Here is a 23947-nt window from a genome sequence, read left to right on the forward strand (position 1 = left end):
GTTTTACGCAATTACTCTTCCCGGGTCGGTTGATACGTCAAGGATGCAAGAAGGATGTAGTTTCGCGTTGAATCCACGGTGGTAAAAGTAGCGTGGAATCAGTTGTTTGCTCGTCGCGAATCGTAATGCGTTTCCTTTACGAGCGATCGGTCGCGACGAAACACCGCAGTTGCCGACGCTATTAATTCTCCGTGCTAGTTTTCCCCGTGGCCCGTTTATTATAAATTCGATGCTTGCCACTGTTTATTCGACATCCGAGCGGACAGCGGGAAGGGAAAAATTGATGCGCTTCTTTCGACTCGCCGACGTGCACGAATGCATTGTATCGACGAGCGGCAGAGAAATTTACTGTCGGCATCGGACAGTATCTCCTCGTCGGACCAACGAAACCACCAGAGTGTATCAATCACGGCGTCGCGCGTGTTAGTCGTTCGCCCCTTTTCGAAGTTTGGTCGGTGCCGTAGCCAGCAGGCTACGACGAACTTATACATATGAAACGAGTGGAATATCAAACTCGAACTCCGACGTGCACAGTTAGCGTCTAGTTAATTCCACGAGTTATCGAGATAAGTGGGAATTCGCTGCTATAATAAATTTACTCTGTTTGATGTAATATACCATGCTCGTGGAACTTCGTGTTTCGAATATGGAACAATATCAAAACGCTTTTGCAAAAAGTAGAGTTTTATCTTTCGAAACGACCTAAACGAGGAAGAGAAAAAACGTTTACTCACCTTCCAGGACTTTCACGCACTCCGTGAGGTTTGGATAGTTGTCTGGATACCTCGGACTGTAAAATTCTTGTTTAGTGTCGTCACCGATAGTGAATTTCTCGCATGCGTTCTTTTCTGTAACGTGCCTCATTTGACGACGTATAACGTCGTTTACAACGAACGGAGTCGGCGTTGTGCTGACATTCCTCCGATTTTTCCAGGAGTCGAATAACTTGGCTTTCTGCGTCGCCACTATCTACACATATTTGAAAGTTACGTGATAGTTTACACGACGTGTATGGAACTTTTTCTTGGCTATTACACCTGGTACGGTTCAATTTTAAAGCTAACGTTAGTTTAAGTCTGGCAGGATTGAAAATTTACACGATCGATAAGCAATAATCCTCTAATCCTCAGGTGTCAGGTCGTTAATTATATAACGGCGTAACGATGCTTTGGGTAACTGGTATCGTGATAACGTTAAATTATAGTTATCGACCTGCTGTAAAATCATTGGCCACGCGGAAAATATATATCTACCGTTATTACGTTAAAATAATGCATATTACTTCGCGTTTAATTCTTTTATCGCTCGAGATTTCATTAGTCCCTTCGTTTTCAACTGACTTACAGCGGGAACGAAGAGTGAAACCAGATCGTTTCGTTCTTCCCCTAGTCGTGCAAGTTATATAGCAGCGATAATCGAGGAGACGTAAGGTTAACAGGAGAAACATGATACGACTTACGTTGTCAAAACTTGCCGGGGAAATGATGTTCGCGTTAAAGCTCCATCGTTCTGGCGTTGATTGGATAAACGTCCGTGAAGTAGATAGATTTATTTTCTGCCTCGTGTCATCCATACTCCTCGAAAACACGGCCGCGTTTTCGTTCGAGATTTTCACTTTTCCCGTGTCATTCTTTCCCGTCCTATACGTCGCTTCGATGTTCCTCTGCATTTCGATCTCCTCTTCCTCCTCTTCGTCCTCGTCCAGGCTCCCGCTGGTCGGCTTTAACAAGTCCAGCGTGACTCGTTCCCGGGAACTCGAGCTGTCCGCGTGCCAGGAACTTGTCTGGTGAAACTTTCCGATAGATTTGGTTTCTCCGGTGGTACGTTCCGTACTGAAGGACGAGGCAAAGGTTCGGCCGCTCCTTCTCGCGTCGTACGTATTCCACAGTGACTCCTCCGTCTCGCGTGTGGCTTCCGCGGCCGTCCCAGTGACTGAAACATTAATGGTCAAGAGAAGCTTGTTAATAGTTGCCATTTTCTAACGGTATTTTAGTTATTATAAGCCTTGCATAGTATACTAGAATATTCTCTTCTCGGCGAAATGTTTCAGCCAACGGAAATCTCGAAATTTATGTTTCGCTCGACGAACCGCTGTAGAAACTCGACATCGAGAAATTCAACGATCTGATAATCGGCTAAGGATGTTTGGCATTCGTTAAATGTACGTTCTCTTTCTTTACGTTAATGCGTTGTCCGTAATATGTTGAAAATTGTATTCGCGAAATTTTATTCACCACGGGCTTGCCACGTGGAATATGAAGGAACGTAGACACGAAAAGCGAAGGAAAAAATAAAATAATCGGCCTGAAACCAGTTTAGGGCGATCTAGTCAAGAGACTACGCTCTCGACAAAGACGAAACTTGTACATTCGGTTCGCGGAAAAAAAACGCGGTCCAATCGATTTCGCTGTTTCGACTATGTTTATTTTTTTCCCTCTTTTCCTAGTTGCTATCAACGCAGTGTGCGATCTGGGTTTGACATCGACGGACGCACAAGCGTAGCCGAATTCCGTTCGATACGTAACTGAATTTGTCATGGAATTGCGCGGCTTTCTCGAAAGGCCACTATCGGAACGAACGCCGTAATTCTCGAATTTATTCTCCACTGGCAAAATTGCGAAATCGTTGAATAACCTACGACGAAACGATTCTCGCGCGAGAAGGGAACAAAATTAAACACGTTCTTTAGTCCCGATGTTTCATATTTTCATAAAAGTTTTTGAAATATCTTTCCCTTACCGGAAGCTATTGTCTAAACGTTCCAAGCATATGAATTTCAAATGGTACGAGTTTTCCCATTTTCTCGTTAAGCAGCGGGTGCATACGACAAGCACAATAATTCGCAAAAGGATCCGTTTCACAGGAATATTGTTTCGAGATTTATGACATTACGAGTTCTTAATTTAAGGAATTTCGTTCTGTAGATTTGTAGTTTGTTTATTCTTAGTCTTAACGTATTTACTTTTCCACTGTCTACTCTTATAAACTCCGTATATTCTTTTATAAATAATTTTAGTACGATAATGGAGTGTAAAATGATAAAAATTCCTCCGCAGCAAAGAATAAGAATTACTTTCCTACGTCCGTGTCTAGTACAATTTAATCAACCACACCCGTATGTCATTCTCTTTCGCGGACGGTCCGTTAATTTGCATCATTTATGGACGTACTCTTTTCACGCAAAATGTCGTATGAATTGCCGTCACGTCTATTACGTAGTCTTGCTGCCTGGTCTATGGAACTCGCAAATTTCATTAGCAAATATTAGCGCACGAGATACTAGTGTTTCCAAGCAGACGTTTCTTTGATTATTTTTGTACTTCAAGGAAAAATGTATAGCTCGGATCCGTTGGAATTTGCTCAGCGTACGTTTGTCCATTATGGAACGTAACATTGGATCTACGTTGTTCTTTGACAGCATCGATATGCAGAATTGTGCAAACAGAACTTTCGTACGTCGCGTCGCTCGAAAAGATCGCCGCTGTTTCAGAAGTCTTTGTCTCTGTTACTGTCACGGAATATTCAACGTTGAACGTTCCATGCTCTTGGAAGATTTTTCTCTGTTGATTCGAAATCCTGCAACATATGTCAACAAAGAGCTCTCACAAAGATCTGGGACAATTTGGTATATTAGATTTAGCGGCAGCGTAACTACAACTATTTTATATTGAACAGATTCGACGGATTTGCAGCTTTGATTAAAAGGTGTTTAATTTCTTCAAAGTATGTAGTTAAGAATTTTGGAGCGTGCTCGAGGCAAAGAGATCAAGGAAAACGTTAGAGTGTCTGCAGCGGTTTCAACGTTGAAGTAGCCCTCGACTGATTCACGTTTTCCTCTCTAACCGACGACGCCACTTATCAGCTTGCGCTTCGACCGGTTTATCTTGAAATTTGAAACGCGACATCGTCATAGGGAACTTCCTAGAGAATCTCGAGAAATTCTTCGGGCAAAGCGTTTCTGTGGCAGATTTCTTGCAGCAAAAGTCGCGCCAAAAATGTACATCTTCTCCTGTTGGCCACGTAAATCTGATCTCTGCGCGTGTAGAACGTGTCTCGTTTTCCCTTTTCACACCCTTTTCGTATCGATGTTCCTTTTCTTTTTCCCCTGTTCAGTGCCTCAGTTTAAAAGCACGTTTCGTCTTCCATCGCTGTACCAGAAGAAAGAACGGCTGAGCGCTATCCTCCTTCTTCCGTGTACCGCAAGATTTTACCACGTTGTTTACGGTTTTATTCCTTTTTCCTTTAAGAATCTCATCTTTCTTTCGTCGAGATAGGATCCGCCTCGATTTCGTACTCGTTTCTACATAGTCTGCACCTTTTCCATAGCCAGCCAGTAATTGTTTTTCTCGCAGTACATTCCGCTCCTCATTTCGCCAACGGCGTTTCCGCGTTTTAATAGTTGACCTCTTCTTATCGTAACGCGAGAAACCTAATAGTCGGAGAAGTCGTTGGTTTTCTATCGAACTTCCATGTAACTTTCGAAATTTAGATATCGAGAGTCAGTGCGATAACGACAGACAATTATAGATACGATGTAGCGGTCCGTAAAAGCTACATGATAATTCAAATAAATTGGCCGGCTGGTTTAACTATTTGTATTAGGTACCGCAATGTCAGACTGCAAGCTGGTCTGAGTATTATACCTTCTATTTATAATTTCCCACGGGATACCGCTTTGCGCAACTGTCTAGCTCGCCTGTGTCTGCTTCTTTTCCCTTTTGTATCATTTAATTTGCCACCAATTCATTTTCTCGCAGCTGGGCATGCACGTGGTCCCGCTTCGTTTCATTCTATTAATTGACGACGCCCCGGGACGCAATTAACGGAACAAGCGGAGAACGTTTTAATGTAATGTCGAACGGACCGTGGTCCGAGGTCGAAGTTCAATTTCTACCGTTCGCTTCTGTACTCTCCGTGAAATAAATTCTGTTACCAAAAAGAAAGGAAAAGTTAGCAGTTAATCAGCTAAACTCTACAACGTGCGAATCCCTGCAGGATTAACACGAGTATGAATCTTTCTTACGCGTAGGTGCCAAAGGATGTTTGTTGGATCGAAACAGCAGAACGTCCCGCGAGCTGTTGCATAATTTCCAAGGGAAAGAGCGAATCCTTTGGAAGATAAATGAAAGCCATTTTTGTACATCAATGGGTTTGCCATGGTTTGTCTTTTCGGGTTTACGCTCCTCTTGTTGTTTAATATTCCAAGTTTCGTGCCGAGTTTAAAGCGAGGATGCTTTAAAAGACAAAAGGATCGATAGGACTGTATGACGAACAATAGAATCTAGTTTAAATCATACCTGGTGCGTAATTACATTGATAAACAGTATTTACTTGCGCGTAAATTAACCTAGTTATATAACTGAAGCTTTGTTCTTCGATAGTTGGAACGATTCGTATAAAAAAAAAAGCTTATAACACAATGGTATAAATTCGCCATTGAATGAATTACAAATAATTAAATGAATAGGTAGCGGATATTGTGTTGCTTCATGTAACAATTGGGCCATTAATATTTCGAACCGCGTGAAGCTAATTAAAACGGTACGAAAACGCGAAATGTATCAGGCAAATATTTGCAAAATGGAAATTATTATAATACACGGACGCATAATTACCGATTCTCGTATATTTATGACAGATCTGATCAATGAACCAACGAAAAGGGCAGACTTTGAAACTCCGACCTACGAATATATTACGTTGCAACAGTTATGGCAGATTTTACCAACCCCGTCCCAGTGTCAGAAGATTTTGCATTCGCGATGTGTTGACAAACTTTCGCTCGCCGAATTTGCGCCAATATCATCAGGTATTTTTCACTGCTAGAGAATTATTTGTCGATCGTGTGTTCTTGGATATTTCGATAAAAGCCTAGCAATCGTCATCGAACAGAAGGGCAACGTTATTCGTCGAACTTTTAATCCTTCCACGCCGAGGAATCTATTTGCTTGCCGAAGTTATCGTGTACCCGAGGCGTTTCCCTGGCAATACGAGCGGCACGGCAAGCACTCGATGATAAATCGAAAAAGTTTCTTGAATATAGAATCTCTCGTCATGGCCCCCGACTGCGAAGAATCCTTCTACGTGATTCTCCAAAGGAATGGGATATATCACTTTCAGAAATTCATATCCAACTAGCCTTCGCCGAGGAGTGTTTCACGATTCTTCGCTTTCCACGTTCTTCGTTTCGCGATCCACGTCCGTGAAATTTCGATGTTACGAAGCTCGCAGTTTGCGCGAGGACGTGTTAGATGGCGATTAAAACTTGTTGCTCCGCTACGCAGGAACGTTATACAATACAAATTGGAAACTTCGCTAACTTGCTCGGGAAACTAGCATAGATTTATGCCGCGTGGCAAGATAGAATTATCGACTAACTTCCGAGGAATTGTCTACACGCCGCATCATTCGCGAGCAGCGAAAATTGCCTTTCCGTTGAAAAATCAGCGCGCAAGCTTTACATATAGTTTCCCACGTTCGTTATTTTCTTAATTTTTCACGTACCAATTTCTATATATGTTGAGAATTGTGGATCTTAATTGCCGAAATAAAAATAAAGGAACACTAAGGTCACACTTAGAATTCATATTAAAATAGTTTTAGATTTATTTAATAAATTATTTCCAGGATCTTTGTCCATATACATCTCAGCACTTTCTTTATCTCACCATCTTCCATATCACGCAGAACAGTCACATCCATCTGTTTTTCCAGGTGCCGCGCACACACTTACTTCCACACACTCATATTCACATACGTTTGTCACTACTACGCGGCCAATCTAGTCTAGCACACAAAATTATACACATCTCAATAATATATTCTATTTTTGTCGAAACATAGATTAATACACACATAATAAACATAAACGTACATAATAACTGTTACGTCTGGCGACACTCTATCTAGACCAGGCCACACACCGCGGGCAAGATGACAACAACTATCCGTCGCAAGCTTCCTCCGCAGCATCATCTTCACAGAAAGTCGGTCTTTATGCATTCTTTGAACCGTCATCATCCAAGCATACGTCCCGTACTACACATTGTAACTTTGGCTATCAATCGAAACTCAATTATACCTTATCAATTTATATCTTTTTTACAAAGTTGTTGAAATAAACATTAATTTATATGTGTTAAATCAGTGCAAAGTCATTCGAACCACCCCTATTATCGTAATAGAAATAAGGGGATCGATCATTTCGTGGCGTCGATTATCTAATCGTTACGACTCCCGTTGACGTGTTTTCTCGCGATCGCGTCTCTCCGCGAATGGTCGACAAAACAATAACATTCTTTTTATTCTATTTGTTTCCTCTTCGTACTTCCTTACTTGACAGAGCGAATCCAAGCATAGTAAACCATTAAGGAGTAACATTAAATATATTCGCTGCAGCAGATCTTAAAAACAATTAGAATTTTTATTATTAAAGGTTTCTCATCCGATCGAAATTATTCATGCATTCTGCGTTCAGATACTATTGCGATCACACGTACACCTACTATGTACGTATATTCATAGATAACGTCGACGTGCAGAATGAGGAATTCCATTTTCTTCGCTCCCATGCAACGTGCACCAACGGAATTGTTCATGTAAAAAGGGTGGGCGCTGCACGGAGCACTTGTCTCACTCGCAGACACAAAATCGTGTTTGGTGCGCGATCAATGCAACTATTCGTATTTCTATAAGAATACAACTTTCTGTATGTAGAATAATATTCATAGAATGCGATAAAGCATCGTGGAAAATTTAATATACTCCGTAATATGAAATTATCATAAATTAACTGCGAGATCCTCCAAAAAAATTACCAGACACATACTCTTTTCGTTATTTTCATGTAGATCATCGTTTTTATTTGGAAAATCATATTATTTGTAAGCGGATTATATCGCCGTGAAATTTGCAGTATCGTATCAGTTTTTATCGGTCGAATTTTACGTCGAAACTTATTTATTTATTTAGAGTCTGGCCGATTTGTCGTTAAACTAATAGGTTCGTCTCAGCAGGAAAGTTCCCAGGACGATAAATCGGAGTCGCACGAACAATATTCGCGATTCCGGACGTGTCAGTCGTAAAGTCCATCGTGCAGTAACCGTAAACAAAAACTTTCCTGTTTACCAATGAATTATAGAGTTTTATCTATGGTCAGTTGTAAAATACGAGAAACGATCGGGGCGCGAAGCCAACGGCGAAGACGAGAGAACGGGATCTACGGCTTGACCCTTCGTTAAGCCCGGCCAACGCCGTCTGATTTATGTTTCTCGCTGTCTGAAATTTTATTCCACGGAAGCTACGCGGAAAAGGCAAAATTAATTTTCTTTCGGACAATCCCTTTCTTCGTGATTATTAATTATTCGTCTCGATTATCGCCCTCAGATATTTCACTGGATTTAAATTCCAGCTGGACATCTCGATCAGAATGAATACCAACGAACAGGGATTTTCGATTTTCAAACAGATCGTTCTGGTTGAAGAGACGATAAGGCCGTGTGAACCGAAGAAATTGATTCATCGATGGGATCTGAAATCTGAGAAACGATGGATCTCGTTGTACGATACTCGTACGCGCCAATTCTATTCGATTCAATTTTTGCTCGAGCTTTCAAACGCACGTAGGTGCATCAAGCTCTACTTTCGAATTGTTTATCCTCTTAAAATGACGGCGAATAAGATACAATAGCTGGTGCATAACGATTGATTCTTCTCGTGGGATGTCGGAAAGTCGCGCGTAGAAAGTTTCGCGCTTCTGTTTCGAAGATTTCTTGCTTGTCTCTTTATGCTGACTCACTCGAAGAAACTTACAGTGAACCGAAGCTTCCGCAACTTTTGCATTACGAAGTAACAGCATGATGGAAATTAGTTTGCGCGTCGACTCATGGAATTCTAGAACTTGCTGATACGATGCTTCGCTGTTTAAAGAAACGTTCGAAGACAATTAAAGGCTTGGCGAAGAACGTCGATGAAAATTTAACGACGAAAATCCCACTAGCCACAAGTGACGCTATGAGACTCGGTCAAAAATTCCGATTCGCCTCGAAGCCAGCGTGTCGAGAACAACGAACACATCCTTCCTACTAAAATAAACCACGACATTCCCTTCGAGGAATGCCTGTTCACCAATCTACGACTACCTTCTGGCTTCTCAAAAGAGTACGAAAGAATTCGATATACGCATGACCGGACGCTCCTTCTTCCACGTTAACCGTCCGTCAATTCGACTGACAGTTTTAGTACGTTCTCGCCATGAAACTTTCCATCATCATTATCGGACAGCGCTGCGTCGAATGGTTGAAAAATTTCGCACGATTGATCGGATACTTGATGGTTAGTTTAACAAAGACCACGTATAGAGATCGCTTAATCGATTCGAATATTTAGACTTTTACCGTGCCACCGATATAGATAGGATGGTATAGGATTACCGGATTTGCAAATGGTTTTTCCTTGTCCCGAGTTTCCCAACCGTTACATCCAATCGAAGTTTTTTACGTCGATTTTTTTTTATCATAAATGTGACAACTATCAGAGCGACTGATGGATGGAATAAGTCTTGGAAATCCGGCATCTGTGGTCGAATCCCCGATACAAGGAAAACAGACGAGAAACGGCAACCAGGCAGATTTATCGTCGACCTGCTCCCCTTCTGATATTCCAAGTTTAAGTAAAGCGTTGGGCCTGACGCGTACGAAATGTTTCTCGCTTGAATACGCAGATTTTCCTTCGTAGCGATTCGGAGATATTTTGTACCTTTGCCGACGGATCCCACGAGACTGTACGTCACAAGTAGCCGCGAGGAATTTCAAACAACCGGCTAATATACCGGGTTTGTTCGATGTACACGGAAGTTGTAACGTAATATTACTTAAGAAGTAATCGAACGAATGTTTAACGAAGTTCTAACTCTCCGGACTGGGAAAGTACAGAGGCACAATACCGCGTGTCTAAAATTTCCCCTTGACGGCGAACGTATTCATTTCCATTCGGTTTAATAATTTAACGCTTTTCAGGAGATTGGCTTCTTTCCTGATCCTGCGAGGCACCGGCTTGCCCGGGAAATTTATGCTGCATTTACGGTCCCGATGTTTCCCGGCTGGTGCACTGCCACGAAAGGTGCGGCTTCTATTCTCGGAAATTTCCTAAAATTAAGATTCCTTTCTCTATTCTTCGATTAAAATTCAGCAGCCAGAGGCATATCGCCGTGCACCGTCGTTCACCATCGACTACCAGCCTCCCGAATACTTCTTATTTTATTAGAAATTCTGAAATCCCTTTGGGTATCGGCATATTAATATGTTGCCGTGGAAGAGCAGATTACGCAAGACGTATTATTATGCTCTTTATCGCCGGTTAACAGTGCCGCATTGTTTAATTCTGTAACTCGTAAGGAAACGAGAGCTCGTAACTGTTGATTTGAAAACGGTGTTGATCTCTAAAGATGAAAGAGGCTCCAAGCTGGGAGAACGTTCCCCGGAAGAAAAACTGGGCGCGAAGCCAGTAACCATCGAGCGTACGAGGATCGTAACATTAGATCTGTTCCGGTCGAATCTCGGTGGAAACTCCACCTACCATCTTTCGTGGCGCGCACCATCCATCTTTTTCGCTGACTTTGCCCGGCCCACGCCACCACAGCCGACGATTTATAATGGAAATTCTCCGGGATTTCGTGCAACCCAGTGAGTTCTCCACGTCCATAAAACCATTAGCGACGAGACATTAATTGTGTGGTCCACAAGTGCCAGCACTTCGGACAGTAGCTGTAATGAGCATTCTACGCTCTTGTTGCTCTCCAATTAGTCTAACGATTCATTGACTCTTGCGTGGCGAAAGAAGAACGCGTGTTTTTACGACAACGAGAATACGATTGTAAACGCTTCGTACTTCAGACTTTTTCCATCAGAGTCCAAAGCAGCGTGAAGTTTCGTTCGTGTTTCGTGGCATAAATTTCGATGAATTTCAAATGGAAGATGCCGAGCGTTTTGAAATAAAATCAAGCCTGCAAACAGAGTCCATTCTCGTCTTCATTCGTGTTTCGAGGAAACAGGAACAGCGCGTATTTATCTACGTAACTACGTAACGACTGAGTGTCGTTCCGCCCAATCGGGTATGGTTGTGCTGTAATGAATTCGTCTTCCAGGAAGCGAAAGACGAAAAGGGTGGTAGATTGGAGGGTATGTTTGAAGAGATAAATGTATTCTGCAAAGGGGTAAGAAGGATGGTTGGAAGCGGTAAGGAAGCACAATATCTTCGACGTAAATTTAATGGACTCTATAGTTGTTTGCGAGTACTTAGGCGAGCGTGTTTACGTATTTAGCAGCCGTACCTCGAATCATCGGAGCTCTCGGAGAGATCACTTGGGTAACGTTAGCACCCTGCGAATTTCTATGTTGCGCGCGATGTTATTTAATACGTAATCGGTTTTGTAACTGGCGCCGAGGCGACGATAAATTGTTCGAGCCACGATTTCGCCAGCGAAATTGACAGTCGCCCGCGAAATACCCGAAGCGCGAACAAACTTCCAAAACGAAATTTCCGCGCGACAATGCGCCATGTCCTATCGAGGGCAGTGCATCGTCGTTAGCCTTCCGGGAAACACCGGCGATTAAATTCGGTAATGTCGGTCAACGTCGCGCCGTGCTGTTACGAGAATCGCGTTTACGCGCGCGGAACGCTCGCAAGCTCTTCTCGGACCACGACACGCTCGACTTCATGCCTGAAATCGTTGACAATGCCTGGTATGCGCGAGTTCTAAATATAGAGGGACCGTGCGTTCTATCCTTTTCTCGCGGTTGCACCGCTTTTCCTGTCCTCGACCATCTCTCTACCGTTTCCTCTTCCCATCGACCCGCGTTCACGTTAATTTTGGACTCTTCTTCGCGCAAGGCGCGCCGACTCTCGCAACTTATTACCAATCATCGGGTTTTTCTCTTTTCTCCTCGCTCTCTTTACGTAAGTTTACGAACACGGTTTTGTCCCAGGCATCCGCGGAATTTGCCAGCGAAATTTCGAGCGACGAACTCGCTCGCTGGAGACGCGGTTGCCAGGCATCGAATGAGATACGCTCGCTCGACGATGGATCTCGTTTAATCAGTGGAATTGCTCGGTTCGTTAATCAGCATTACTTTTAGGATTGCTATTTTTGATAAGAAGAGGATCGCGTTGTCCTTTAAATCGAGCCTAAGTGGAAAAGAGCTTCGTTTCTGTGTACATCTGTATGCTTCTAAAAAGGATCGCCCACGTATCATCTTTCGAAATAGCAACCGCCACTTTTGCAACGGACTCATTGTTGAGCGATCGAAGTTCTATTACGTCGCTCTGCGAGTTGTTGAGGAATGTTCTGCAAGGACACGAAAAGCCAACTACGTTCTCGTGCCATTTAAAAAAAGAAGAGGGGTGCGTATCGCAGAGCAAAATGAGAGAAACAGCAGGAAGAAAAAGACAGAAAGGGTAACGCGTATAAAGCGAATATGTGAACAAACTCTCCGTTTCACCGAGAAAACGCTTGAAACTTAAACTGCTTTTAAAAGGGAAAAGTTCTCGTGCAGCTCGACTCTGAGTGTGCCTGCAGCAGTCGACTTTCTTGTCCCGAGACATAGCTCGCAGCGACGTTGGGAGTGTTCCCCAGTTAACACGGAGTTTATTCCACCCTTTCTTCTGCGAAACAACTCTTCTGTACTGAGAGAGGGTGTGTGTGTGTGAGAGAGAGAGATAGATAGAGAGAAAGGGAGAGAAAGAAGAGCGGGGATAGAAAAATTTCCAAGTGCCACTTTTGCCCCATCAACGCGAAATTCGGGATCAAAAGTAAAGTCGTTCATGGCACGTGTCTCTACCGCGTTACGGCCGTTTAATAATTCTGAATATACCGACGAGTGGGTTGCGTTTCCGACGCGAGCAGCAAAAATAAAATAAAGAAGGCAAGAGGCCTTAGGTACGATTTCGTGTCGTTTACCCCTTTGTTTTCGCTTTACTGCTTCAATTTCTCCATGAATAAGCTGTCGCTTATACGCCAAATCTCTCTGCTGTTTCTCTTCATCCTTTGTCCTCTTCCCTCACATGAAAAGAAGAAATTTTATTCAAGCGAGCAAGTAGTAAACATCGCGTTAAAATTTGTCTGTCGTACAGAGCCAATCGTATCTAAAAAGCATATTTTCTGGAAATTCTGCGGCGTAACACGGCGGGTTATATACGCCTTTTCCGTGGCACGATATCACGCCGTAGATATGTTAACTATAGTCGTAACAATGAATACGGGCGTTGAATGCAAGTAGTCGAGAATTATTCATTGCAGTCACAACACGGAGAGACAGACGTACGTACACATTGGAGTAGACAGCGCGAAGAGGAAAGGCATTAATTTTCATGCGAATCATTGTACGTGTCAGATGCATTAAAAATACGCAACGTGGCTTTATTAAGCGATCAATTACAAACGCATCGTTGAAAATTCGCTAACGTGTCGCTTCGATAGTAGATAAGTCGAAACTGTTCGAGAAATAAAACCGCTGATTTTTATATTACGAACCAACGGTTGAAACGGTGCGTACAGTCGAGCACGAGTTCTCTGCTTTACGACTACCGCGAAACGGCACGAATAGGGAAAAAGAGAAGGGGAAGAAGAATAAAAAAAAAAAAGAGCAGGAAGCAGGACAGAGAAAGAGATTTGCGTTTTACGGTTCTGTTGCCGCTTCCTCTCTTCATGGGCCGGGATGCGATGCATTAAAATTCCATAACGCATACGTCAGCCTTTTTAGGTATTACGTAAATCCTTACCGATCTAACGCAAGATTAGTTCATCGTTGCGAAATTAGAAGCGAGAACCGTGAAGCGTATCGAACGATATCGTTCGAAAGAAACGAATAATCGTCCACGTACGCACGAACTTGGCGTTACGTTAAAATATAATATATATTTTAGCTACTTCTAGTTCAAGCTAATCGCGAGTTAGCTCGATGAAGATAATATCAGGCGTAAAGGAAAGTTTCGACGGTGGAAAATTTTGCAGAGTCCGAACGAGTGGCTAATACGGGTTTCTCGTTTCATGCACGCGGTCGCGAACTATTTTGCGGGAGGCACGCGAGCGTAACGTCTATCGTTTCCTCGTAAAGTTATACAGCCGGGAAATTTATACGAGAGAAAGTCAAGTTTGGCGAACGGTTACAATAAAACGGGGCCGAACGACCTGTGGAGCGAGTGGCGCGCGGCCGCGATTTTGTTCCCATTTACTTGAAACGAATTCCACGTCGGCAATCCCGATAAATAAACATCAACGATCGATACATGCTTTTATTCGGATGTAAATTTTCCGGCGACGAGCATGTCACGTTGCTCGCGAAATCGTTCTCGTGATATATTTCATATCGTTTTATTTTCTGCCTATCGAAGAAGTGTCGCGCTTTCCACCCTTGTCTTCGTGAAAACAAAGTAACCAGAAAATAATAAAATTTCATTACCGCAGACAATGTAAGAACAATTTTCTACCGTTTCGAAGTCTCAGTCGTGAATTTCTTTTCGATGGCCGCTGATGATTTTTTGTTGCCAGTAATAATGGGAAAACAATCGCATGAATCGCAGGTGTCACCGTTCGCTTATCAGAATTATGGTAATGTCGCGCGGTTATTATGGTCGTGTTTTGGGTAGTAGCCGGGCTTATTTATAGCGAAACGGGTTTTGCGATCGTGCCAAGCGTACTAATGCACGACTAATGCGTTGCACGCAAATACGATCATTAGACGCGTTCGGTCGACTGCTTGCAGGGTAAGTATCAGGCATATTCGATAAAGAAGAGAATCCATGATACTAGTTCGATATTTTTGTTTCAAATCAAGCTATTTCCAAATAATCATGCAAAAAACGTGACAATGACCCTTCGTACCACGAATCGATATTCACAGCCGTAATAAATCATGATGGCTTCGCAAATTCGAAGGAACAAATAAAATAGTCGTAAAGTTTCCGAGTTTCTCGATCCGCGGAGAAGATATTTTTGAAGATGCATTCACTTTCCATGGAAACGGTCTACGTACACAGCAAAATATCGAAGTTACCGAGATGTTGTGGGAATTGTCCCTCGGGGCAGGGCAACGTCTGTGGTAGGGGGAGCATAAAAATGGAAGACGAATGTCCCTCTTTAGCGCTCGATAAAGAGCCGTGGATCGAACGAAGAACCGGCGTCTATGCAGGAGGGTCGTGGAATAATGGAATCGAGCATTATCGAAATATACGCGCGTCTCAATAAAGTTTCGGCCGTAAAGACGGAAAAAGGTTGGTACACCAGTCGGTAATCCGGATAATCCGTCCGAAGATGTACGAGCAAGTTTGCTCGTGCTTGCAAGATGCTCGAAATGTGTTGACCAAACCTGCGGAAGCGTGCCAGCAACAGCATTCGATCGACCTTTATCGACTTTTCGCTGTTTCACTTCCCTTTTGGAAACTGCATTTCATTACGCCTAATGAATTACGTTTCCTTTAACAACGTTACGTTTGAAAAATTATTTATGATTCGAAGAAGTCGAGCATCTCCAAGCCCCGCGTCGCGGAATTCATTTTCGGAATAATAAATTGTATTCAGCTTATAAACGTAGGCGCGAATTTAAACGAGTTACAGTTATCCAGATGGAAAAGTTAGTTCCCTTCTAACTGCGTTAGACGCGGCAATTTGTGCAAATGGAAATTGTATGGAGCTAGTGGTTTACTCGCATTAAGTGGTAACTCGCGTTAAGTAACCTATACTCGTTTTCTTTCATTTCTTTTGAACGAGATATACCCGAGACGAGGAGGTCCATCTCGTGCATTCGGATGTCCGTTGTAATGAAAACGCGGGATTTCCAACGGTCGGATCGAACGCAAATGATAAATCATTCGTTTGAGCCTAACAAAGCACCAGGCATGCATAGTCGCTGCCGAGTAACAAGACCTGCCGGGGCATTAATTTCGAGTCAGCTGCCTTGAAGCTCGGTCTAGCCAGGTATATTCATTGGCGCATTGGTGAATGACACGCGCATTTAAGTGGCTCGATGGTATTTCATTACGAAATTATGAATGTGTATCGCGAAACTGGTTTCTTGGATTCCTTTTCGCAGTTTCATAGGATGCTCCGCTGCAAACTAGATTCGCCGGAGCATTTCCATTATTCTCTCTGTAGCCCGGTGTGCCGTGAATCTGCACCGAGCACAGAAAGAGGAGCGCATATTTGAAATTTTGTGAAGCGAATTGAATTTATAGAAACGAAGGCTTTTGGCTTTGATGCTGCCGCGGCTCACTCGACAAATCATACCGCGTCAGTATCGCGGATATTACTAAAAAATTGATATTCGGTCGATGGATCGAATCGCGTTGAATTAAGCGAACGTTTAAAATAATTCAATCACCCGACGATATGTATGTCGTCGATGGATTGCTTGACAAATATTCCAGGAAAATTGTCAACTTAATAAATTGGAAGATCTAAACTCGAAACAGTTTGATTTTTAATTTTCAATTCTGCCCTTTGCGAAGTTCAATTCCCGTGTCGGTGTGCCCCACTCATCTCTTGAGTATCGATACAGAAGCTAAAGCGTAGTCAATAGACATTAAAGAGTTAGCAAGCGCCAATACTCGATTCTTACGGTGCCGAAAATTAGCCGAACTAGCAGAAGAACGGCACTCCTACCGAGTGTAAAAGTTGCCAAACACGTAATTTCGTACCAACGCCGCGTTAATTGACGCACAAACAGGATGTACGCAATTTCGTGGTATAATTTCCAGGAATGTAAGAGCACGATGTTATAGATTGCGTCTGTAGGCCATTCGTTATCTCTAACGAAATCAATGGCGATATTACCATTGTGTGGTAAATAAATAATGGCCACTCTCGCATATCGTGCTTACTTCAAAACACATTGCTATTTAATTAATTTTCGGAAAAATTGAGCGAGTTTATCAAGCGATTCGCGATCCTCCTTCCTTTCTAATTGCGTACGTGTAACACCGTTGAACGCATTCCAAATGCCAGCCTCGTAATATCGTTAAAGTAGATACAGATCGTTATGCGTCAGACGCGACAATAAAAGAGTCCGTGTCAATGAAATTCTAAAGGAAAGAATCGAAAGGTGAGATAGAGTTATTGAAATTGAAAATTTTACGAGAAAATTGATCCACTATAGCTGCTGGTCCTTCGATTTCATTTTATCCGTCGATTGATTATGAACCGCATCGCGGTCGAACCTAGTAGATTGCAGGTGGAATAGAAAGAGGATTACCAGAGCGCTATACTTCTTGAAATACGAGGCACAAAGGCGAAGGATTTCGAATTGCTGTAGGAAATCGAAAGGTCGATGATGGTAGCAAGACCAATGGTTGACCCAGAGTTCAAGTATAACGCGCTTTCCAGTGTTCTAGATTATGTGAGATTCCCTTTTTCTCGCCAGTTTCTTTTTTCTTTCAGACATGAAATATTACCACGCCAGCAGCGACAACTCTGTTTTATGACCAGGATGTCCAACGTGGACTTCCGGTTCAAGGCCCTAAAGCTATTCTATCGTGGACGCGTTCGTTTCTCGCTCTTCACGCCCGATTGAAGTTTCTACGATTTGTCCCGAACGCTCTTATCGCTTCTCCCTTTAAACGACCGCCACGGAAATTCGTCAAATACGATTATCGTATCAATATACGCGTTCAAATCGCTCGACTGACCCAAATATCGACGAAGCCTCCCCCTTTTCAATATTTTTAACCCGAATCGCTGAAACTGACAATCGTGTCATCCATCGGATTCGGTCGATTTTCGTTCTCAATAATTACGAACATTCGTTATATTCGACGACAGGATCATTCGACATTTTTTTTTCGACGATTTCGAGACGTTTCGAGACTTTTTGTTCTCTTTATTTAGCAAATTTGTTTAACATATCACCGGTACAAATTCTATGATAGAGGGAAGAGTTGCAATACTGAACAATAGATATACGACAAAGAAAAGAAAAAAGATATAAATATTTATTTTTATTTAAGGATATTATTTAAGATATAATTAATTATTTATTACAATATAACATTGCAAACTGCAACGAAACGCCTCGCAAAATTTCGGCTTTACGATTTCCTGTTCTCGAGAATCAAACCAGCAATCTTTTCCTTTTTTCCCTCTGCCTCGTGTGGTCCTCTAAATTCTGAGTTACGCGGTTTGCTGGCAGCTAACTCAAACTTCCACGAGCCGAAAACTCGTACGCGCTACGTCGTTCTCATTAGAAAATCACAAGTGTGAACTGTCCCGTTTATCCAAATTATCTTCCAGCTGTTCCGATATATTCTCTCCTCCACACTGTGTGTACCCAGACGCACGATTGCGAATATTACGAAAAGCGACAGCAAAACAATCGTGAGTTACACGTTCCGTAATAATTACACGTCATTGAGTTTGAATTATTTTCCTGTTGTATAATCGATGACAAGAGTGTTATACGTGCAAACAAATTATATCGTGTTCGCACTCGCACGGCAGACAAAGTGTTCGTTCGTTTCTCAAGCGAAAGTTTATCGATGGATCTGAATATCGGAGAAAACGAGAACTCGTTTCTTTGATAACATTCAATGGGTTTAATCCGTTTACATTTGGAATATTATTTAAAAAAATTGGAATATTATCGAAATTCTATCTAACTTTATTAAAATGGATGTAAAATTTTGATCGGGTTTTATTAAATTTCGAAGTTACACAGCGGTTTAATTGAATCTTTACACTGGACCAGTGTTTCGTGTTATTTTCGCAGCTCGCGTCATGGCTCATGTAAATCGCGTCCATCGATCACAAGCCGCTATCTGGAATTGTCAACTGGCTAGGCGGGGAAAAAAATAAAACGATGAATGAGTTACACGATCCTGTCCGCGCACCTTTAATTAATCTGTATACTCGTCCGATCAGCATAACGCGTAGCTCATGTAGCTTTTCTGTAAAATTGCTTCAATACGTTGTTATTTTATATTTCGGTAATTTCCGATTTTATTTTGCATTACCTCTGTTTGTCCGGTTAATCAATCGACTAGATCGGCCACGTATCAAGCTAACTCGACCGAAATTAGTCCTGAAGGAACTAATCTGTCATAATTCCGGCTTATCCTCGTTTCGTTACATGATCCATAGCCCATCGCGTTCAATCTCTACTCATTTTTAAACGAAACAGTTTCCATCGCGAAGATGAACTTACATATATTTCCTGACAAATGCCTCATACACCAAATTTCTTCATCCACTTTTCTCTCCTTCTTTCTCCTGCTGGAAAGAGGGCGGTTCCGTTCCCAAAGATAAGTTAACGAATTTTTCACCACGGATTTCAAGAAGGATCCTTCCTGTTTTTACGATCTCAGCCGCAAGAGCAATGGTGGATCGTCGCGATCGTTTCATCTCTGCGTTTTTCAGCGGCATCCAACCGATTAATTCTCGCCAACCGGGGGCAGCTAAATCACACGAAATTGCTACGAATTACCAACTGTTTCTAACGTTTACCGTGTCGTCGCGTTCATTCGTACGCCCTCCGGCCAGTTCGTCCCTTTATCAAGCTTAAAAGCAACATTCACCCTAGTTATTATTCCGCAGCTTCGCGCCCTTCGTGGATTTTAATTGTTCGCGGTGGTACAATGGCGAGAAACAGAGGGAAGAAAGAACAAAAGGGTGGCTCTGGGACTTTTATCGGGCCGCATTAGGTTTAAATAGTCAACGATATTCCGCGTTAATGCTCACCGATTTACCCACCCTCCCCACGTTCTACACTCGTTTGTTGCTCGTTCCTGGCTACCATATCTGACTCTCGTTTCCGCGATTTATTCAGGTAATTGCATAAAGGCTAATTCGCTCGCTATTATTTATAGCGATATTCACCTACACATTGGGCGAATTGAAATTTACGGGCAACTATCGTACACGAACCTACCTTTTTCCTGTGTTTCGTTCGCACTTTTTCGTATATATATTCCGCTGTGCCTCGTTTAGGTATGATTGATGGAACAAGACGATATTGAAGATACATCGGGCAGCATTGAAGAATGGCGCTGGTCTCGGATATATGCAAATTAATGCAAAGTTTGCAGTAACATGTGTAACGTGACTTGTTTTTAATTCGTTCGCAACACGACAGTAGTTTTTGCATTCGCTGGAGCAGAGTTACCGAGAGCAGTGTTACACCGTGAATTCGAATAACAATAGAAAGTAGCTGGCAAGCTGTTGCCAGAGAAAATATCGCCAATAAATGTCGCGATAACTGTGTGGAGAATCGGTACGTGCCTACGCGAGTTCGCAGATTTCGCGAACTTAATGGTCGATTCGTTTGAATCTCGACAGAGGAAATTTCAGCCAGCGACCTGCTATCCGCCTGCTTCCGCCGTGAACAAAATTTTCCACGCATTTGAATGGACAACTAATTTTCCCTCTAGTCAGAAGCCACAGGAATAACAAAAAAAAAAAAAAAAGGTTACGAAACACGCGAGGTCGATTGTCGTTTATGATGAACTTTTTAATTAATTCGCTAGATTGATTTTACTATCCGATATTTCGTTATTTGCTGAGTCGTCTTTTTTCGCCAACTACGTTCTACCAAGATGAAATTTCCATGTATGGTATTTATACACATTTTTGAAGTTGCAGGATCGTTTCGTAATTCTGTTCGGCAATTATCGCCGCTAACCGCAAACATTGTCGAATCTCGTGTGTCAGCTGTCAATCGATATAAGCAGTTTAATCACTTGTATCGTGACGTTTGTAGCGGTACTCGGCAACGATGTATATCGCCGAAACGAAGTGCCTAATGAGCCATCAATATCCCAATGGTCCTTCCGCCGAATGTTCGAGAAGAAAGCGTGCGTGGCAACGGTCGCGGACGCTTAACAAACGGGTGGATAGTGGTGATATTGAGAGGAGACAAATAGAAAAGAATCGAATCCGATCGACAGTTAAGTTTGAACAAGGAAGCGATAAAGTCGAGTTGTAACCGGGCAGCGAGATCGACTAGCGAAACCGAGAGCGATACGCGACGCGATCAAAAGAAGACGCTTGTTAATAAATATATCGTTGACCTTGTTGAGGTTATTAGATGTATAATAAGAGAGACGCGTGAATAAATTATAAGGTAGAAAATATATTTGAAATACGGAAGTGAAAAAGATACAAAAGTTGAAATAATAATAATATGAGCTGGTCCAGATCCGCACGCTAGCAGTGTTACTCTATAACTGAAAAACCCTGAAGCCAACGTCGCCTTTCGACTGTTTATGGCCTGCCTTCGTCGCAGTTTTTTGTCTATGCGCTGTCGATGGCTTCAATGCTTTAGAAAGCTAAAAAGACCAGATGTAGAGTTTTCTTAAAGGCAGTGACCTTCAACAGACCTAAACACCGAGTGATTATTTAACGCACTACATCCAATATCACCTCACGTTTATTATATTAGCTGTCAGCATCAGTTTGCTCTCCGCAGAACGAAAATGTTGGAAACTCATCAACGAAGCTTTCTAAAAGCCACTTCTTCTGTGACCTTTGTGCTGTTAACGAAATTGTTTGATATCAGGGTCCTGCGTTGAAGGAGAATTTCAGTCGAAAGAAGCTTACGGTAAATTCTATACAGAGTCTATTCCAAATTACCAAAAGTCTCTTCTCCTTCGACAAGAACGAAAGCATTCACCTGTGAGGCGAATGATTCACGGTATTTAGCATGTGATGCGCGACGTCAACGTTAAGAACCGATCCTGAGATCTTCAATTAGGAACATCATTCTACCGCGGTTCGTCCCACAAATTGAGATGCAATCTACACGTGAAGGAGCGTCCATTGCCTTGGAGGGCATCGCGTGTCGCATTGATGCGGTAGCCAGTTAACGTTGGACGGCAGCTCGCGTTAATCGGATGCAAGTCCCGACTAATGCGCATCCGTCTCGGTGACGTTATCGCGGTCATCGTCTGTCCGATGACTATCGTTGCGATTCTAGCCCGATGAGCTTGTCCGCGGACGTTTCCATTCGACGAATCAACGTAACGAACGGAATCACGTTCAAAGCTGCCGGTGTGTATCGGATCGACCAGTGTGAATTCACGCAGTACGTGACATTTGCACGAGCCGCGTGAAGCGGAAGAAGGAACACGCAGATATCTCTTCGGTTCGTGTTAGGTTCTCTATGACGACCGATCACAGGCTTATTTGCGCAAGGGCCATTCATATCAGGGCGCAAAGAAAAAATCGCTTGTAATTTCCCTCTGTTCCAACCCTGATTGGAACGGCCACCCAGGGCCGTAATGAGTACCGTCCATCAGGTTGATTGAGGCAGAAAGCGGTCACGTGTAAATACTAACGCCATGATCCGGTGGAATATCTGATCTGCGCGGTGAATTAGAGTATGATCGAGAACGTAGTGAGTAGAAGGTAACGTGATTCGTTTCTGACGAATTCGTGACCGTGACTATACTCGACGAGATCTATTTTGCAGGATTTTAGTATGTTTTTCGCAGGGTACGAAGTTATTATATGCGTCGCTCAGGCATAGAATCGTTAATTTCAGTGAAGCTGGCTAGCTATCTCATAGTCCGAACAGCGTTCACCAGAGTTTACGGTACGTTAACCACTATTGAATGTAGTACGTCGAAGCAGAGTAGTCCCCGTTTCCGTGGTTAATATACACTGCATGATTGGAATTGAAATTTTATCGAAAATTTTGTCGATAGGCACGCTTTTTTTTTTTGGATGTGAGTCGAGATTTTACAGCAACGACGAACAAGATCCATTTAATAGGAACTGTGCGAAGTCTCCTTTAATTGTCTCTTCAATATTAGAGAGATCAGTTGATGCAGCATTTAGAATAATTAGGAGATTTCGTACGCGCGGAATTGGGCTTGAAAGCAGCGAGAATACGCTCTTATGTACGTCGTTAGAGAATAGTCGACTCGAGTATGGATGTTCCCCGAAGCATTAGTAGGTAAATAGGTGCCATTCCAGGTTATTACTCGCTCCTAAATTGAAGAAGGATGAATAACGTGCATTTATCATAAGGAATTTTATCTAATTTTCCTAATTTGGACTCCACAAGTGTCAAATGTGCAAAGCTATATTTCAAGTTATGGGCAATTATCCTTTGGTCGGCATATTCTATCGCGGACAGCGCTCGTCTCATGGTCAGTTAGTGATCACTACAGATCGCTTTCTCCAAAATCGTTCTTGGTTACCACCTAATTACCGTGGCCATTTCTGAAAGTTTCCTTTTAGTTTCAACTACTTTGGTGGGCAGAGTAGATAGCTGATCGATGATAAGGAATAATTTGTCTCGGCAAGTTTCTCAACTACTATATTCTTCAGGAATATGCTATCGTGATAAAAGTAAGATTTACAATTAGAAATATTATCACGATAAGAATGCAGTTGCGTCTGAGGATATGCGGAGAGAGATGATTTTGGAAAAAATTTCAGCGATGAGAAAATCTTATCTTTCCGAGAAATGTGGAATTCCGGCAATAAAAGCAGCAAAGAGCTGGGAAGAAATTTCACGAAACTACGAAAAGCATAATATTAAAAATAATGTCAGCGTTAGAAAAGAGAAAATAGAAATAGAAAATGTAACAAGAGATGAAAATACGACAGGTTACATTCTGCGAACAAATGGAAAAAGTTGAAGGCAAAGTTGAGTCGCAAAGTTGCCGATAAGACGCGATATATGCAAATCGTATTTGCGAACGGTAATATGATACATTCTGAGCGTGTAATTAGCACAGTTCTGTAACCATTTACAAGGCCTTGCTGCTATAATATATCATTGCAGGAATGGCAAATACGAGATTGTTCCGGAATCTGGCTTGTGCTACAGAGAGAGAGAGAAAGAGAGAGAGAGAGAGAGAGCATTTGCACCGCTGTATTTACGAGTCTCATTTATGCGAACAATGAGAAATCTGTAATGGACGGTTGAATACGTAATAGGTGGGTTTCGATAGTTGGAAA

General features: G+C 42.5%; 1 protein-coding gene across 6 annotated transcripts in view; it reads right to left on the reverse strand.

The window, feature by feature from the left end:
* LOC122566486 overlaps nt 1–23947 on the reverse strand; it is a 74463-nt gene that overhangs the window by 24248 nt on the left and 26268 nt on the right. For 5 of the 6 annotated variants that reach the window (XM_043723802.1, XM_043723803.1, XM_043723799.1 and 2 more), the window contains exons 3-4: nt 1460–1932; nt 735–969 (exon numbers count right to left, since the gene is read on the reverse strand). In XM_043723802.1, the coding sequence (XP_043579737.1) occupies nt 735–969; nt 1460–1932 (708 nt within the window). Of the gene's footprint in view, nt 1–734; nt 970–1459; nt 1933–11329; nt 12058–23947 lie in introns of those variants that run through there. The other variant, XM_043723804.1, reaches the window with a different exon arrangement.

The sequence above is a fragment of the Bombus pyrosoma genome, linkage group LG4 (genome assembly GCF_014825855.1).
Source record: "Bombus pyrosoma isolate SC7728 linkage group LG4, ASM1482585v1, whole genome shotgun sequence".
Lineage (NCBI taxonomy): Eukaryota > Metazoa > Arthropoda > Insecta > Hymenoptera > Apidae > Bombus > Bombus pyrosoma.